General features: G+C 51.1%; 1 protein-coding gene and 2 pseudogenes across 1 annotated transcript; 2 read left to right on the forward strand and 1 right to left on the reverse strand.

Moving 5' to 3' along the window:
* The first annotated feature begins 174 nt into the window (after nucleotides 1–174).
* Nucleotides 175–11,749, forward strand: LOC118576038 (uncharacterized protein C6orf136 homolog). The gene is given in 7 exon segments (XM_036176449.1): nucleotides 175–378; nucleotides 1,569–1,970; nucleotides 2,346–2,434; nucleotides 2,594–2,794; nucleotides 11,377–11,446; nucleotides 11,529–11,583; nucleotides 11,586–11,749. Coding segments are annotated over 7 exon segments (945 nt in total). The 5' UTR covers nucleotides 175–306; the 3' UTR covers nucleotides 11,642–11,749.
* On the reverse strand, nucleotides 4,548–11,357 carry LOC118575978 (annotated as a pseudogene).
* Nucleotides 11,750–16,654: 4,905 nt separating the features above from the next.
* LOC118575948 lies at nucleotides 16,655–19,154 on the forward strand (annotated as a pseudogene).
* The last annotated feature ends 14 nt before the right edge of the window (nucleotides 19,155–19,168 follow it).

The following is a 19,168-nucleotide window of genomic DNA, read 5'->3' on the forward strand; positions in this document are numbered from 1 at the left end:
AAAGGGGACTTGTCGTTACTTAATTCACCCCCACCCCCATTCTCACTAAACCACATTCAGCTCTACCCTCGCCCGGGACTCGGCGAGGCCTGATCAGAGGCTGCGCAGGCGCTCCTCGGCCCGCCAAGCGCAGGCGCACACCCGCGCAGCGGCACCGCGGCGGCGGGCCCCCACTGCGCAGGCGCACGGGGCTCCGTTCCCCTCCCTCCGCCCCGGCCCCCTCCCTCCTCTCCCTTCACGGAGCCGGTCCCGGGGCGCACTGCCCAGTGAGGAGGCGGGAGGCGCCCGCTCACCCCCAGGAACACCATGTACCGCCCGAGTCGGGGGGCCGCCCGGCGCCTGGGCCCCTGCCTGCGCGCCTACCAGGCTCGACCCCAGGTGAGGCGGAGGCGACGGGCGAGGGGCGGGCGGAGACCCTCCGAGCCGGGCGGGGGCGGGGCCGCGCAGGCGCAGTGGCCCCCGCAGCCCCTTCCCAGGCCCGCGCGGCACGCGTTAGGGGGCGCGGGGTGGGCGTGGGCCAGCGGGGTCCCGGGCCGGCGTCCCCAGTGACGGGCGGCTCCGCCCCAGCCTCCGCCGTTACCTGTGCCTGGAGGTGATTTGAAGGGCAGGGCGGAGAGGCCGGAACTGCGGGCCCGCCGTGCACCGGCAGCGCCCCGGGCTGCAAAGGCAGCGCCCCGGGCTGCAAGGCAGCGCCCCGGGCTGCAAGGCGGGCCCGCGGGCCGGTTCGGCTCCGGAGTGCGGCCCCGCACCGCCACGCCCCCGGCAGGGGAGCCTCCCGGAGGCAAGGGACTGGGAGTCAGCCCTGCCTGACCCGGGTGACCTGCCATCCTTGCGGTAACGGCGTTAGTGACCGGAGGAGTTCACGCTCCAGCGGTGGCCAGGGTTGTGTCATTCAGTGGGGCCCAGAATGATAGTAGTTTCCATTATGTGCTACTGTGTGGATGCTGATGTTCAATCTACATTCATCACCCTGTGTAGCCCTCATTATCAGTCACCGAGGACTAACTGTTCCCCATTTACAGGAAACTGAGGCATAGGGAAAGAGTCCCGGAACTCAAAATTCATACCTTTCACCTGAGGTCCTTTGCCACGCACAACTCCGTTTCAGAATCATGAACATGTTATAGGTCACATCATTTCATCCACCATACAATAAACCGGTTCTTCAGTTGTTCGTAAAATATCTTCTTAGGACTCTTGGAGCCAGAGGTGTAAAACTGTCTCCAATCGTAAGGGGTTGTAAAGGTGCCTTTCCCAAAGCTAGAGAAGGTGTCACCGGTACCGTCCTCCCCTGACACTCTTTCCTGGTGTCTTCTCTGGAGACTGGAGACTCCATCCCTCCTTCCTCTGGTTCTTCTCTCTTCTGCCAGAGGAGCAGATAGGATTTGAACCTTGTTACCAGCCCAGCTTGGAGGAAGCACTAGACAGCTGATTTTTTGCTTTGTTTTTGTCTCACTGTGTAGTCCTGGCTGGCCTGTAACTCAATGAGCAGCCCTGCCTCTGCCTCTCCAGGACCACCATGCCCAGCTTAGACAGCTGATGTTTTTCTTTCTGTTCTCTTTCTCTAGGACCAGCTTTCTCCTCGGACTCTACCATTCCCACCCATCTGGCCCCACTCCACCCCACCCACTTCTCCATCTCTTCCTCTTCTCTGGTCTCTCACACCCCCGCACCCTCCCACCCACCCTCTTCCTCAGGCTCTCCCACCACCTGTCTCTCAGGTCCAGGCTCTCAGCTCACTGTGGGTGGCTCTTCCTCTAGGAAAGCGGGAGGAGGGACCAGGACCTGAGTTGCACAGTGGTTGTCTGGATGGGCTTAGAAGTCTTTTTGAGGGACCCCCTTGCCCCTATCCTGGGGCTTTGACACCTTTCCAAGCTCCTGAAGCTTCCCACCCTTCCCCTGCCACCCCATCAAGAGATCAGAGTATGGAGGAGCACCTGGCTGTCATGTATGAGAAATTGAGGCAGGAGGTAAGCATGTGTAGTGGGGAAGAATATGGAGACAAGCTAGGCAACTGAATTCTTGGCAGCATGAGGCAGGCCTAGGGCTGTGCTGTGAAATTTCTCCCTAGGGGAATGGATGTCCCTCTGAATGAAGGACAGTTAAACTGGAGATGACCTTTCAGTTGCGGGTGGGAGTGGAAGTTAGACGACCCTAAAAATAGATAACTGAGAAATAAGCCAAACCGGTGACAGGCCTGTAACGCAGTCACTCAGGAGGTCGAGGGAAGAGGATTCTAAGTTCAAGGCCAGACTGGGCTACACACCTTGTCTCAAAAATAAGTGCACAGATCCTGAAACAGGATCCTTTCTCCCACTGAGTTGACGCCATCTTCTTCTCCTCAGCTTCCTACGCTCTTCCTTCGCTCTCATGACTACACTCTGTACTCAATGGATGTGGAATTCATCAATGAGGTCCTGAACATCCGTACCAAGTGAGAGATGGGGCAAGGGAGGGAGAGGAGGACCCAGTGCTGAGCCTTGTCTCAGAGCTTCCAGGCTGCCTCTTGCGACCATTCCCTGCTCCTTCAACAGAAGCCAGCTTGGCTTTCTGGTTCTGCAGTCCTGATGTCCCCTCCCTTCGATCCTCACAGGGGCCGGACATGGTACGTTATGTCTCTGACCCTTTGCCGCTTCCTGGCTTGGAACTATTTTGCACAGTTTCAGTTGGAGGTTCTACAGCTGACCCGCCACCCTGAGAACTGGACCCTCCAAGCCCGCTGGCGTCTAGTAGGTCTACCCATACATATGCTCTTCCTGCGTTTCTACAGGCGTGATAAAGAGGAGCTTTACCGGTAAGAGGGGCAGGAACAATGGCTTCCCTAACATTGCTGCTGTCTTGGAAGTTGGTGATCTTGTCTCCCAGCAGTCCTTGTCTTAATCCTGATTTGACTGTAGATTTTTTCTGTTTTTGTTTTCCGAGACAAGATTTCCCTATACAACAATCCTGGCTGTTCTAGAACTTGCTCATGTGGACCAGGCTGGCCTCGAACTCAGAGATCCACCTGCCTCTGCCTCCCAAGTGCTGGGATTAAAGGCGTGCGCCACCACCACCCAGCTTAGTTTATTTTTTTTTTTAATTTTTAAAAAATTTTATTTTTGTGTGTTTGTGTGCATGCATTATAGCATGTAAGAAGGTTCAGAATCATCTCTCTCCTGTAGGAAAGACAGAGGCAATTGGATCTCTGTGAGTTTGAGGCCATCCTGGTCTATAAAGCAAGTTCAGGACAGCCAGAACTGTTACACAGAGAAGCCCTGTCTCAAAAAACAAAAACAAAGAAAAAAGAAATCCCTGCCCAGCCATGGTAACAAACACCTTTAATCCCAGCACTAGGGATGTAGAGACAAGTGGATCTCTGAGTTTGAGGCCAGCCTGGTCTCCAAAGCGAGTTCCAGGACAGGCTGTCTTGGAAGAAAAAAAGAAAGAAAGAAATCCCCAAATTTTAGTTTTCTTCCTATGCTACTTGGACCTGACAAGTGATAAGTACTTAGTTATTGAACAAAATATTCCTGCTCCCTGGAGGACCAGGAATTAAAGGCCAAGTGAATAAAAATACTGCCACCTAAATTTAATTTTACAGCCCTAGGTGAAGTACACGGTTAAGTTTCTGGCTGGTACATCCCCCAAAATTATTAGGCTTGACCTCTACCATTGTACTTAAGCATTTAAATGGCTGTTCTGGGCCAGTGAGATGTTTCAGTGGGTAAGTAAAGGTGCTTGCCTCCAAGCCTGACCACCGTAGTTCAATGCCTGGTAACTACAGGACGGGAGGAGAGGACCAGCTCCCCAATTGTCTTCTGCGGTGGCGCATGCACTCACCCACCCACACACAACCACTAGTGGTTCAGCGACTCTGCAGCACAGTAGAATCATCTAAGGTCTTCTGTAGAAGGCACTCGGATTCAATTGCTCTGAGCCCACCTGAGCATTAGGAGTCTTAAGTTCCTAGGTGGCTGGGCACAGTGGTGTCTGTGATCCCTAGGACGCCTCACCTCCCTCATGAGCTTCCCCCTTCCCCAGGACCTTCGATGCCTATTCCACCTTCTACCTGAATTCCAGTGGCCTCATTTGGTCGACACCACCTGGACAAGGTGAGTGTTGGGACTGGGTGGGGTGGGGTGAAGGGTAGAACATGTCTGTTCCTCCCCAGCCTCCATTAACTTGTCTCTGCAGCTGACGCCTTCACGCTCACCTTCGACGCCTGTGAAGAAGCTGCTAGTGGGAGCTCTGGTGGCCCTGGGGCTGTCAGAACCAGAGCCCAACTTACACATGTGTTCCAAGGCCTGAGCCAAACTCGGGTGAAGGAATCACTGAGGACTGCTACGCACAAGAGGAGGTGCAGGTCAGGTGGGACAAGAATGTCCAGAGCCGGCCGCCTCCCTCCACTCTCCTTCCTTCTTCCCATCTCATGCTGTGTAAAGCTGCTGTGTAATTTAATTTGTAAATAATAAAGTTTAAGCAACAAGGAGGTGGAGTTTCATGTCACTTTCTCTGGGTCCCAAAGCTCCCACACACTTCATTCCAAAAATAATTTTATTTCCTAGATATTAAATAAAGTATGGAAGGAAAAGGAAGCTGTGTGGTCCAGTCCGTTGGTCATCCTTCTAGCCCAGCTCTTCTCGTGTCTTGGCCTACTTTTTTTGGGCATTTTCTTAGCATGAGGATCTTCTAGTTCCTTGGCTTTATAGTAGTGGGGAGCCACCTCCAAAAGCCAGCTGCTTTCAATCTCCAATACCTATAAGAGATAAACAGGGTTCCTTTACTTCCAAACCAGAATTAATTGTTGGGTGAAAAAAGGCTTCTCTTTCCCCTTTGAGGGCAAGGAAAAGGCACCTGGCTGTGTTTCATGCTAAACAGGGCAGATGCACCCTGACATGCTCGAGACAGCAGGTTAAGTAGCCCCGGGAAGAGCCTGTCCCTCGGGGCAGACTTCATCTGCTTCATGTGTCTCTGTGGTCCCAGCACTTAGTGCACATTTTATTGATCTGGATATGAACCCAAGGGTCTCATGCTTGCTACAGAAGACTGTCACTGAGATATCCTCAGCACTCCCTCTATTTTGTCTACACTTAAATTTTTTTTATGTGTATGGGTATTTTTCCTGCAATAGGTTGTATATTACATGCATACCCGGTGCCCAAAAGGCCAGAAGAGGGTGTCAGATTCCCTGGTACTGAGTTAGAGGCAGTTGTGAGCCACCATATGAGTGCTGGGAATTGGAACCTAGGTCCTCTAGAAGAGCAGTCAGTGCTCTTAACTGCTGAGCTAGCTCGTTAGGTTGGAGTTTTCTGCCTGGCCCATAGTCAGGACAAATCTCTCTTACCCCGCCAGTCCCACAGTCACTCAGACCCAACAAAGAAAGCACACAGAAACTTATATTGCTTACAAACTGTATGGCCGTGGCAGCTGCTTGTTATCTACCTTTTTATCTTAAATTAACCCATTTCCGTTAGTCTATACTTTGCCACATGGCTTGTGGCTTACCGGTGTCTTTACATGTTGTTTCTCATGGCAGAGGCTGCAGTGTCTCCTCTCAGCCTTCCTGTTCCCAGCCTTCTCCTCTTCCTTGTCCCGCCTACCCTATCCTTCCTGCCTGGCTACTGGCCAATCAGCACTTTACTTATTTTAACCAATCAGAGCAACACATTTGACATACAGAACATCCCACAGCACAGCTCTCTAGTTCTGTTTATTGCTTTTGATCATGTGTGTGTGTAGGTGTTTGAGTGTGTGCATGAATGCAGTGCCTGCAGAAGCCAGAAGGGGTGATGGATGATCCCTGGAACTGGAGTACAGGCAGTTAACTGTGAGCTGCTTGCTCTATGGGTACTGGGAACTGAACCTGGGTCCTCTGCAAGAACAGTGAGTGCTCTAAACCACCGAGCCATCTCCAGTCCCACATTTTTATTTTGGGAAAGGGTCTCACTATGTTATCTAGGCAGACCTTGAATGTATTATCCTTCTGCCTCACCTTCAGGACCAGGGACTACAGACCTATGCCATCAGGCACAGCTTCAAGTATTTATTGAATGAAATGAACTGAGTTGAATTCTCAGACCTTGGAAGGCACTAACAGTTGCAGGAAAATATCTTTGTATTGATTTGTAATGGTGCCAAGGACTGTACCACTGAGCTACATCCCAAGCATACATTAAGTTGATTACATCTGATCCTACCTTAAACTAACAGGCCTCTTGTTTCAATGCCAGTCCCAGAAATAGGAGCTGAGTTTAAGATACCAGCATCCTGTCTCCCCTCATCTGAGCAAGCAAAGGCCCCGTACCTGTCTCATGAACTCCTTTGTGGTCAAGACAAGCTCATGATAGAGCAGCCAGCGTGGCTGCTGTTCAAAGAGAGAGGAGTTGGGGTGAATAAACACTGTCTGCTGCTGCTTCACCGTGCGGTAGCCGCTCCGAGTCAGCCTCGCCGTGTGGTAAAAATAACCCGAAGTGATGGCCTAAGGAGCAGGCAAGGAAGTAAGGTCAGGCACATTTGCAGGCCTTCTACTTACCGCCTCTGAGCTCAGGCTTCTGGAGAACTTGAAAAGGGAGGAGTCAGTGAAGAATCCACCAACACATGCTCTCTAGGGAAGATGGGCTTCAGTAACAAGCAGGGAAGAGCTTCGGCAGGGAAGCTGTGTGCCCTCAGAGTGGTGTGGTGGTGCGGTTGAGGAAACAAGTGTGCTGTTAACAGTTTCCTCTGAGATCGAAACATACCACCCTGCAGAGAAGCTCTTTAAACAACTCAAAATAGCTTGAGGAAGTCCCACAAAAGGACCAGATTCACTAGGCTCCTTCCTGCCAGAGTGATCAATAAACACTGTGTCCCTCTCAGACACAAAGCTACAAAGAAGACTCCTGAGATCTGGCCAGCTGCCCGGAAGAAACAGAAAAGCCAGCAGCTGTCTAAGAGGTCAGACTAACTGAGCCACCTGCAAAGGCAGGGTGTGCAGTGTGCTCCAGGTTCCCAGCTTTTGTGAGCTGTCACCCACAGTGGATGGGCCTTGGTGATACAGCTGTCTTTGAGTCATTTCTGCTCCTGGTAACCCAGTAATCCCTCACTCACAGTCCTATGAGTGACCCAAATATAACTCACTGGTTCACCAGGTTAGACTCTAGTCTGCTGTGGGCTCCCTATCTGTGGTAAGAGATGTGTCTGCCCGGGAAAGGTTTTGTTTTATAACATAGTGACTCCTGCAGGTTGTCCATGGACTTACACATATATTTACACACATACATGAAAGAAAACAACAGGATTCCAGGTGGTGCACACCTCTAATCCAGCACTCGGGAGGCAGAGGCAGGCAAATCTCTGAGTTCAAGGCCAGCCTGGTCTACAGAGCGAGTTCCAGGACAGCCAGGCTACAGAGAAACCCTGTCTTGAAAAAAAATGAAAAGAGACCAGGAAAAAGAAACACCAAAAAACTCTAACAGAAACACTGACCTTGCGCACACGAATGTAGTCTCCTTGACAGGAAGTCAAGCCAACCTCCACACGCTCCAAGAGCCCCTCCAGTTGTTCTCGGACATCGCGGGCTCGGCGCATGGATCGGAACTGCACAAAGTTTTCATAGCACCACTGAGAAGAGTGGCCACTCTCAGCCCACTGTGGAGACACTGGCCGTAAGTACGCATCACGACGGAAGTACCCACACTTCCCAAATCCCCACTCGCCCAGTGACCTGTGTGTACACATTCAGCAGAACCAGGTGGTCTCCACCAGGGAGGAAGAAGTTGACACGGGCATTGTCGGCATGGACGACCTTGTCCTTGGGCCGGTAGAAGATGGAGTTGTTGACGGACAGCATAGCGGCCACTGTCAGGATCTCTTCTGAACAGCTGTACCTGGGGCAGGGCAGCAAGAGGCGAGCTCAGACCAGGACACCAAAGAACAAACAAAGAGTCTCTTCTCTCTCTCTCTCTTCTCTCTCTCTCTTTTTTCCAGTACAGGGTTTCTCTATGTAGTCCTGGCTGTTTTGGAACTTGATCTGTAGACCAGCCTGGCCTCAAACTCAGAGATCCACCTGTCTCTGTTTCCTGAGCACTGGAATTAAAGGTGTGTGCCACCACTGCCTGCTGAGATTTCTGATCTCAAACATAGCAAAGGAGCATCTTTTTTTTTTTTTTTTTTTAAGATTTATTTATTTTATACATATAAAATTTTTTGTCTGTGGACTAAAGAGATGGCTCAGAGGTTAAGAGCACTGGCTGTTCTTCCAGAGGTCCTGAGTTCAATTCCCAGCAACCACATGGTGGCTCACAACCATCTGTAATGAGATCTGGTGCCCTCTTCTGGCCTGCAGACATACATGCAGAAAGAACACTGTACACATAATAAATAAATAAATCTAAAAAAAAATTTTTTTTTGTCTGCATATATGTCTGTGTGCCACATTCCTGGAAGTCAGAAGAACTGAAGTTAAAGATGGTTAGGAGCCACCATGTGGATTTTGGGAATCGAACTCAGGTCCTCTGCAAGTGCAGTTGGTGCATTTAACCATTGGGACATCTCCCCACGCCAGAAATCTTTTATAGGTGGTCCCCCACACCTATGCTAACGTCCTGTTCCAAAAGCAGCAGTCCTCCCAGCACTGACCACAGACAGAACTTCCATTCACAGTCCTGGGTTTTATTTTATTAATAAGTTTGTTTTAAGAAGGAGGGTCTCATTATGCAGCTCTCCCTGGCCTGGAACTCCCAATACAGACTGGCTGGCCTTGAACTCAGGGATCCACCTGCCTCTGCTACAAAGACTGGCCCTGGGTTGTACCTGTGCCCACTGACCATCACATTAAGGACAGGATGGTGATTCACAGACCCTTTAGGGCCTCAAAAGGGCTGGTAAGACTTTTTTTTTTGAGACAAGGTTTCCCTGTGTAGCTTTGGTGCCTGTCCTGGATCTCATCTGTAGCCCAGGCTGGCCTCGAACTCAGGGATCCACCTGCCTCTGCTACAAAGACTGGCCCTGGGTTGTACCTGTGCCCACTGACCATCACATTAAGGACAGGATGGTGATTCACAGACCCTTTAGGGCCTCAAAAGGGCTGGTAACTTTTTTTTGAGACAAAGTTTCCCTGTGTAGCTTTGGTGCCTGTCCTGGATCTCATCTGTAGCCCAGGCTGGCCTCGAACTCACAGAGATCCGCCTGGCTCTGCCTCCCGAGTGCTGGGATTAAAGGTGTGCACTGCCGCCGCCGCCTGGCAAGACTTCTTAAAAGGTGTGCACTGCCAGGCGGCGGCAGTGCACACCTTTAATCCCAGCACTCGGGAGGCAGAGCCAGGCGGATCTCTGTGAGTTCGAGGCCAGCCTGGGCTTCCAAGTGAGTCCCAGGAAAGGTGCAAAGCTACACAGAGAAACCCTGTCTCGGAAAAAAAAAAAAAAGAAAAACCAAAAAAATACAGAAAAACCATGATGAAGAGAAAGGAAGAGAGATGACACTTGGGACTGAGGAGCTGTGGCCAGTTTGTGCCAGGGGCTGGGTGGGTGAAAGACTTACTTCTCAGAGGCCAAGATCATTTTTGACAGCATGGGATCCACAGGCAACTCTGCCATCTTTCGACCAGACTGGAAAAGAAGAAAGGGAGAGCTGAGGCCAGTTTTCCCTCCGGCTCCTTCCCCACTACAGGAGCCCTTGGCACCGAGGGCCCGGGACCACCACCGAGGGCCCGGGACCATCAGACTTCTCTTTATCCCAGCCCAGCGCAGACTCTCTCCTCACCGTGTGAGTTCTCCAAGGTGGTTGAGGGCTCCAAGTGCATAAAGCTGTTCCAAAGCCAACAGCAGGGTCTCATACGGTGGAGGGTCCAGGAAGTCGAAGTGCATGAGGTCATGGATCCCTGGGAAAAGGAAGGAAGACTAGAAGCAAGTCCTACACAAACACCAGTGCCCCGTCGGGAGGGCTGGGGCGGCCCCGTCGGGAGGGCTGGGGCGGCCCCGTCGGGAGGGCTCGGGCAGCCCATCACCTAAGCTCTTCAGCAGCAGCACGACGTTGCCCAGGCTCGTCCTCTGGATCTCAGGAACCGTGGTCTCCTCCAGCTCATGCTGATAGGCCCAGGCTGTGTACAGGCGGAAGCACTTCCCTGCAGCCACCCGACCCGCGCGGCCAGCCGCTGATTGGCTGAGGCCTAGAAAGAAAAGAGAGGCAGACACATAGGCATGGTGGTGTTGACTCAAGTCTGGCTGGGTAAACCACTGGTTCCTGTCCTCAAATGCTCTCTGTGGATCAAGCTTTTTGTGGGGACACCTGTCTCCCTCGACCTCGTGGAGATGCGGCTGACCTTGCTGCAGGGTGTGACTGTGAGAGACTCCATGCCTGTGCGGGGGTTGTAGCTCTGTGGACCAGGCTGGCCTCGAACTCAGAGATCCACCTGCCTCTGCCTCCCAAGTGCTGGGATTAAAGGCGTGCGCCACCACCACCCAGCTTAGTTTATTTTTTTTTTTTAATTTTTAAAAAATTATTTTTGTGTGTTTGTGTGCAGCATTATAGCATGTAAGAAGGTTCAGAATCATCTCTCTCCTGTAGGAAAGACAGAGGCAATTGGATCTCTGTGAGTTTGAGGCCATCCTGGTCTACAAAGCAAGTTCAGGACAGCCAGAACTGTTACACAGAGAAGCCCTGTCTCAAAAAACAAAAACAAAGAAAAAAGAAATCCCTGCCCAGCCATGGTAACAAAACACCTTTAATCCCAGCACTAGGGATGTAGAGACAAGTGGATCTCTGAGTTTGAGGCCAGCCTGGTCTCCAAAGCGAGTTCCAGGACAGGCTGTCTTGGAAGAAAAAAAGAAAGAAAGAAATCCCCAAATTTTAGTTTTCTTCCTATGCTACTTGGACCTGACAAGTGATAAGTACTTAGTATTGAACAAAATATTCCTGCTCCCTGGAGGACCAGGAATTAAAGGCCAAGTTAATAAAAATACTGCACCTAAATTTAATTTTACAGCCCTAGGTGAAGTACACGGTTAAGTTTCTGGCTGGTACATCCCCCAAAATTATTAGGCTTGACCTCTACCATTGTACTTAAGCATTTAAATGGCTGTTCTGGGCCAGTGAGATGTTTCAGTGGGTAAGTAAAGGTGCTTGCCTCCAAGCCTGACCACCGTAGTTCAATGCCTGGTAACTACAGGCGGGAGGAGAGGACCAGCTCCCCAATTGTCTTCTGCGGTGGCGCATGCACTCACCCACCCACACACAACCACTAGTGGTTCAGCGACTCTGCAGCACAGTAGAATCATCTAAGGTCTTCTGTAGAAGGCACTCGGATTCAATTGCTCTGAGCCCACCTGAGCATTAGGAGTCTTAAGTTCCTAGGTGGCTGGGCACAGTGGTCTGTGATCCCTAGGACGCCTCACCTCCCTCATGAGCTTCCCCCTTCCCCAGGACCTTCGATGCCTATTCCACCTTCTACCTGAATTCCAGTGGCCTCATTTGTCGACACCACCTGGACAAGGTGAGTGTTGGGACTGGGTGGGGTGGGGTGAAGGGTAGAACATGTCTGTTCCTCCCCAGCCTCCATTAACTTGTCTCTGCAGCTGACGCCTTCACGCTCACCTTCGACGCCTGTGAAGAAGCTGCTAGTGGGAGCTCTGGTGCCCTGGGGCTGTCAGAACCAGAGCCCAACTTACACATGTGTTCCAAGGCCTGAGCCAAACTCGGGTGAAGGAATCACTGAGGACTGCTACGCACAAGAGGAGGTGCAGGTCAGGTGGACAAGAATGTCCAGAGCCGGCCGCCTCCCTCCACTCTCCTTCCTTCTTCCATCTCATGCTGTGTAAAGCTGCTGTGTAATTTAATTTGTAAATAAATAAAGTTTAAGCAACAAGGAGGTGGAGTTCATGTCACTTTCTCTGGGTCCCAAAGCTCCCCAACACTTCATTCCAAAAATAATTTTATTTCCTAGATATTAAATAAAGTATGGAAGGAAAAGGAAGCTGTGTGGTCCAGTCCGTTGGTCATCCTTCTAGCCCAGCTCTTCTCGTGTCTTGCCTACTTTTTTGGGCATTTTCTTAGCATGAGGATCTTCTAGTTCCTTGGCTTTATAGTAGTGGGGAGCCACCTCCAAAAGCCAGCTGCTTTCAATCTCCAATACCTATAAGAGATAACAGGGTTCCTTTACTTCCAAACCAGAATTAATTGGGTGAAAAAAGGCTTCTCTTTCCCCTTTGAGGGCAAGGAAAAGGCACCTGGCTGTGTTTCATGCTAAACAGGGCAGATGCACCCTGACATGCTCGAGACAGCAGGTTAAGTGAGCCCCGGGAAGAGCCTGTCCCTCGGGGCAGACCATCTGCTTCATGTGTCTCTGTGGTCCCAGCACTTAGTGCCATATTTATTGATCTGGATATGAACCAAGGGTCTCATGCTTGCTACAGAACTGTCACTGAGATATCCTCAGCACTCCCTCTATTTTGTCTACACTTAAATTTTTTTTTATGTGTATGGGTATTTTTCCTGCATAGGTTGTATATTACATTCAACCGGTGCCCAAAAGCCAGAAGAGGTGTCAGATTCCCTGGTACTGGAGTTAGAGGCAGTTGTGAGCCACCATATGAGTGCTGGGAATTGAACCTAGGTCCTCTAGAAGAGCAGTCAGTGCTCTAACTGCTGAGCTAGCTCTGTAGTTGGAGTTTTTCTGCCTGGCCCATAGTCAGGACAAATCTCTCTTACCGCCAGCCCACAGTCACTCAGACCCAACAAAGAAAGCACACAGAACTTATATTGCTTACAAAACTGATAGGCCGTGGCAGCTGCTTGTTATCTACCTTTTTTATCTTAAATTAACCCATTTCCGTTAGTCTATACTTTGCCACATGGCTTGTGGCTTACCGGTGTCTTTACATGTTGTTTCTCATGGCAGAGGCTGGCAGTGTCTCCTCTCAGCCTTCCTGTTCCAGCCTTCTCCTCTTCCTTGTCCCGCCTACCCTATCCTTCGCCTGGCTACTGGCCAATCAGCACTTTACTTATTTAACCAATCAGAGCAACACATTTGACATACAGAACATCCCACAGCACAGCTCTCTAGTTCTGTTTATTGCTTTTGATCATGTGTGTGTGTAGGTGTTTGAGTGTGTGCATGAATGCAGTGCCTGCAGAAGCCAGAAGGGGTGATGGATGATCCCTGGAACTGGAGTACAGGCAGTTAACTGTGAGCTGCTTGCTCTATGGGTACTGGGAACTGAACCTGGGTCCTCTGCAAGAACAGTGAGTGCTCTAAACCACCGAGCCATCTCCAGTCCCACATTTTTATTTTGGGAAAGGGTCTCACTATGTTATCTAGGCAGACCTTGAATGTATTATCCTTCTGCCTCACCTTCAGGACCAGGGACTACAGACCATGCCATCAGGCACAGCTTCAAGTATTTATTGAATGAAATGAACTGAGTTGAATTCTCAGACCTTGGAAGGCACTAACAGTTGCAGGAAAATATCTTTGTATTGATTTGTAATGGTGCCAAGGACTGCTGAGCTACATCCCAAGCATACATTAAGTTGATTACATCTGATCCTACCTTAAACTAACAGCCTCTTGTTTTCAATGCCAGTCCCAGAAATAGGAGCTGAGTTTAAGATACCAGCATCCTGTCTCCCCTCATCTGAGCAAGCAAAGGCCCCGTACCTGTCTCATGAACTCCTTTGTGGTCAAGACAAGCTCATGATAGAGCAGCCAGCGTGGCTGCTGTTCAAAGAGAGAGGAGTTGGGGTGAATAAACACTGCTTGCTGCTGCTTCACCGTGCGGTAGCCGCCTCCGAGTCAGCCTCGCCGTGTGGAAAAATAACCCGAAGTGATGGCCTAAGGAGCAGGCAAGGAAGTAAGGTCAGGCACATTTGCAGGCCTTCTACTTACCGCCTCTGAGCTCAGGCTTCTGGAGAACTTGAAAAGGGAGGAGTCAGTGAAGAATCCACCAACACATGCTCTCTAGGGAAGAATGGGCTTCAGTAACAAGCAGGGAAGAGCTTCGGCAGGGAAGCTGTTGTGCCCTCAGAGTGGTGTGGTGTGTGCGGTTGAGGAAACAAGTGTGCTGTTAACAGTTTCCTCTGAGATCGAAACATACCACCCTGCAGAGAAGCTCTTTAAACAACTCAAAATAGCTTGAGGAAGTCCCACAAAAGGACCAGATTCACTAGGCTCCTTCCTGCCAGAGTGATCAATAAACACTGTGTCCCTCTCAGACACAAAGCTACAAAGAAGACTCCTGAGATCTGGCCAGCTGCCCGGAAGAAACAGAAACCAGCAGAGCTGTCTAAGAGGTCAGACTAACTGAGCCACCTGCAAAGGCAGGGTGTGCAGTGTGCTCCAGGTTCCCAGCTTTTGTGAGCTGTCACCCACAGTGGATGGGCCTTGGTGATACAGCTGTCTTTGAGTCATTTCTGCTCCTGGTAACCCAGTAATCCCTCACTCACAGTCCTATGAGTGACCCAAATATAACTCACTGGTTCACCAGGTTAGACTCTAGTCTGCTGTGGGCTCCCTATCTGTGGTAAGAGATGTGTCTGCCCGGGAAAGGTTTTGTTTTATAACATAGTGACTCCTGCAGGTTGTCCATGGACTTACACATATATTTACACACATACATGAAAGAAAACAACAGGATTCCAGGTGGTGCACACCTCTAATCCAGCACTCGGAGGCAGAGGCAGGCAAATCTCTGAGTTCAAGGCCAGCCTGGTCTACAGAGCGAGTTCCAGGACAGCCAGGCTACAGAGAAACCCTGTCTTGAAAAAAAATGAAAGAGACCAGGAAAAGAAAGACAGACCAAAACTCTAACAGAAACACTGACCTTGCGCACACGAATGTAGTCTCCTTGACAGGAAGTCAAGCCAACCTCCACACGCTCCAAGAGCCCCTCCAGTTGTTCTCGGACATCGCGGGCTCGGCGCATGGATCGGAACTGCACAAAGTTTTCATAGCACCACTGAGAAAGAGTGGCCACTCTCAGCCCACTGTGGAGACACCGGCCGTAAGTACGCATCACGACGGAAGTACCCACACTTCCCAAATCCCCACTCGCCCAGTGACCTGTGTGTACACATTCAGCAGAACCAGGTGGTCTCCACCAGGGAGGAAGAAGTTGACACGGCATTGTCGGCATGGACGACCTTGTCCTTGGGCCGGTAGAAGATGGAGTTGTTGACGGACAGCATAGCGGCCACTTGTGCAGGATCTCCGCAGCCCCTTCCCAGGCCCGCGCGGCACGCGTTAGGGGGCGCGGGGTGGGCGTGGGCCAGCGGGGTCCCGGGCCGGCGTCCCCAGTGACGGGCGGCTCCGCGCCCAGCGCTCCGCCGTTACCTGTGCCTGGAGGTGATTTGAAGGGCAGGGCGGAGAGGCCGGAACTGCGGGCCCGCCGTGCACCGGCAGCGCCCCGGGCTGCAAAGGCAGCGCCCCGGGCTGCAAGGCAGCGCCCGGGCTGCAAGGGCGGGCCCGCGGGCCGGTTCGGCTCCGGAGTGCGGCCCCGCACCGGCCACGCCCCCGGCAGGGGCAGCTCCCGGAGGCAAGGGACTGGGAAGTCAGCCCTGCCTGACCCGGGTGACCTGCCATCCTTGCGGTAACGGCGTTAGTGACCGGGGAGTTCACGCCTCCAGCGGTGGCCAGGGTTGTGTCATTCAGTGGGGCCGCAGAATGATAGTAGTTTCCATTATGTGCTACTGTGTGGATGCTGATGTTCAATCTACATTCATCACCCTGTGTAGCCCTCATTATCAGTCACCGAGGACTAACTGTTCCCCATTTACAGGAACTGAGGCATAGGGAAAGAGTCCCGGAACTCAAAATTCATACCTTTCACCTGAGGTCCTTTGCCACGCACAACTCCGTTTCAGAATCATGAACATGTTATAGGTCACATCATTTCATCCACCATACAATAAACCGGTTCTTCAGTTGTTCGTAAAATATCTTCTTAGGACTCTTTGGAGCCAGAGGTGTAAAACTGTCTCCAATCGTAAGGGGTTGTAAAGGTGCCTTTCCAAAGCTAGAGAAGGTGTCACCGGTACCGTCCTCCCCTGACACTCTTTCCTGGTGTTCTTCTCTGGAGACTGGAGACTCCATCCCTCCTTCCTCTGGTTCTTCTCTCTTCTGCCAGAGGAGCAGATAGGATTTGAACCTTGTTACCAGCCCAGCTTGGAGGAAGCACTAGACAGCTGATTTTTTGCTTTGTTTTTGTCTCACTGTGTAGTTCCTGGCTGGCCTGTAATCAATGAGGCAGCCCTGGCCTCTGCCTCTCCAGGACCACCATGCCCAGCTTAGACAGCTGATGTTTTTCTTTCTGTTCTCTTTCTCTAGGACCAGCTTTCTCCTCGGACTCTACCATTCCCACCCATCTGGCCCCACTCCACCCCACCCACTTCTCCATCTCTTCCTCTTCTCTGTCTCTCACACCCCGCACCCTCCCACCCACCCTCTTCCTCAGGCTCTCCCACCACCTGTCTCTCAGGTCCAGGCTCTCAGCTCACTGTGGGTGGCTCTTCCTCTAGGAAAGCGGGAGGAGGGACCAGGACCTGAGTTGGCACAGTGGTTGTCTGGATGGGCTTAGAAGTCTTTTTGAGGGACCCCCTTGCCCCTATCCTGGGGCTTTGACACCTTTCCAAGCTCCTGAAGCTTCCCACCCTTCCCCTGCCACCCCATCAAGAGATCAGAGTATGGAGGAGCACCTGGCTGTCATGTATGAGAAATTGGAGGCAGGAGGTAAGCATGTGTAGTGGGGAAGAATATGGAGACAAGCTAGGCAACTGAATTCTTGGGCAGCATGAGGCAGGCCTAGGGCTGTGCTGTGAAATTTCTCCCTAGGGGAATGGATGTCCCTCTGAATGAAGGACAGTTAAACTGGAGATGACCTTTCAGTTGCGGGTGGGAGTGGAAGTTAGACGACCCTAAAAATAGATAACTGAGAAATAAGCCAAACCGGTGACAGGCCTGTAACGCAGTCACTCAGGAGGTCGAGGGAAGAGGATTCTAAGTTCAAGGCCAGACTGGGCTACACACCTTGTCTCAAAAATAAGAAACAGGATCCTTTCTCCCACTGAGTTGACGCCATCTTCTTCTCCTCAGCTTCCTACGCTCTTCCTTCGCTCTCATGACTACACTCTGTACTCAATGGATGTGGAATTCATCAATGAGGTCCTGAACATCCGTACCAAGTGAGAGATGGGGCAAGGGAGGGAGAGGAGGACCCAGTGCTGAGCCTTGTCTCAGAGCTTCCAGGCTGCCTCTTGCGACCATTCCCTGCTCCTTCAACAGAAGCCAGCTTGGCTTTCTGGTTCTGCAGTCCTGATGTCCCCTCCCTTCGATCCTCACAGGGGCCGGACATGGTACGTTATGTCTCTGACCTTTGCCGCTTCCTGGCTTGGAACTATTTTGCACAGTTTCAGTTGGAGTTCTACAGCTGACCCGCCACCCTGAGAACTGGACCCTCCAAGCCCGCTGGCGTCTAGTAGGTCTACCCATACATATGCTCTTCCTGCGTTTCTACAGGCGTGATAAAGAGGAGCTTTACCGGTAAGAGGGGCAGGAACAATGGCTTCCCTAACATTGCTGCTGTCTTGGAAGTTGGTGATCTTGTCTCCCAGCAGTCCTTGTCTTAATCCTGATTTGACTGTAGATTTTTTCTGTTTTTGTTTTCCGAGACAAGATTTCCCTATACAACAATCCTGGCTGTTCTAGAACTTGCTCATGTGGACCAGGCTGGCCTCGAACTCAGAGATCCACCTGCCTCTGCCTCCCAAGTGCTGGGATTAAAGGCGTGCGCCACCACCACCCAGCTTAGTTTATTTTTTTTTTAATTTTTAAAAAATTTATTTTTGTGTGTTTGTGTGCATGCATTATAGCATGTAAGAAGGTTCAGAATCATCTCTCTCCTGTAGGAAAGACAGAGGCAATTGGATCTCTGTGAGTTTGAGGCCATCCTGGTCTATAAAGCAAGTTCAGGACAGCCAGAACTGTTACACAGAGAAGCCCTGTCTCAAAAAACAAAAACAAAGAAAAAAGAAATCCCTGCCCAGCCATGGTAACAAACACCTTTAATCCCAGCACTAGGGATGTAGAGACAAGTGGATCTCTGAGTTTGAGGCCAGCCTGGTCTCCAAAGCGAGTTCCAGGACAGGCTGTCTTGGAAGAAAAAAAGAAAGAAAGAAATCCCCAAATTTTAGTTTTCTTCCTATGCTACTTGGACCTGACAAGTGATAAGTACTTAGTTACTGAACAAAATATTCCTGCTCCCTGGAGGACCAGGAATTAAAGGCCAAGTGAATAAAAATACTGCACCTAAATTTAATTTTACAGCCCTAGGTGAAGTACACGGTTAAGTTTCTGGCTGGTACATCCCCCAAAATTATTAGGCTTGACCTCTACCATTGTACTTAAGCATTTAAATGGCTGTTCTGGGCCAGTGAGATGTTTCAGTGGGTAAGTAAAGGTGCTTGCCTCCAAGCCTGACCACCGTAGTTCAATGCCTGGTAACTACAGGACGGGAGGAGAGGACCAGCTCCCCAATTGTCTTCTGCGGTGGCGCATGCACTCACCCACCCACACACAACCACTAGTGGTTCAGCGACTCTGCAGCACAGTAGAATCATCTAAGGTCTTCTGTAGAAGGCACTCGGATTCAATTGCTCTGAGCCCACCTGAGCATTAGGAGTCTTAAGTTCCTAGGTGGCTGGGCACAGTGGTGTCTGTGATCCCTAGGACGCCTCACCTCCCTCATGAGCTTCCCCCTTCCCCAGGACCTTCGATGCCTATTCCACCTTCTACCTGAATTCCAGTGGCCTCATTTGTCGACACCACCTGGACAAGGTGAGTGTTGGGACTGGGTGGGGTGGGGTGAAGGGTAGAACATGTCTGTTCCTCCCCAGCCTCCATTAACTTGTCTCTGCAGCTGACGCCTTCACGCTCACCTTCGACGCCTGTGAAGAAGCTGCTAGTGGGAGCTCTGGTGGCCCTGGGGCTGTCAGAACCAGAGCCCAACTTACACATGTGTTCCAAGGCCTGAGCCAAACTCGGGTGAAGGAATCACTGAGGACTGCTACGCACAAGAGGAGGTGCAGGTCAGGTGGACAAGAATGTCCAGAGCCGGCCGCCTCCCTCCACTCTCCTTCCTTCTTCCCATCTCATGCTGTGTAAAGCTGCTGTGTAATTTAATTTGTAAATAATAAAGTTTAAGCAACAAGGAGGTGGAGTTTCATG

The sequence above is a fragment of the Onychomys torridus genome, unplaced genomic scaffold, assembly GCF_903995425.1.
Source record: "Onychomys torridus unplaced genomic scaffold, mOncTor1.1, whole genome shotgun sequence".
Taxonomy (NCBI): Eukaryota; Metazoa; Chordata; class Mammalia; order Rodentia; family Cricetidae; genus Onychomys; species Onychomys torridus.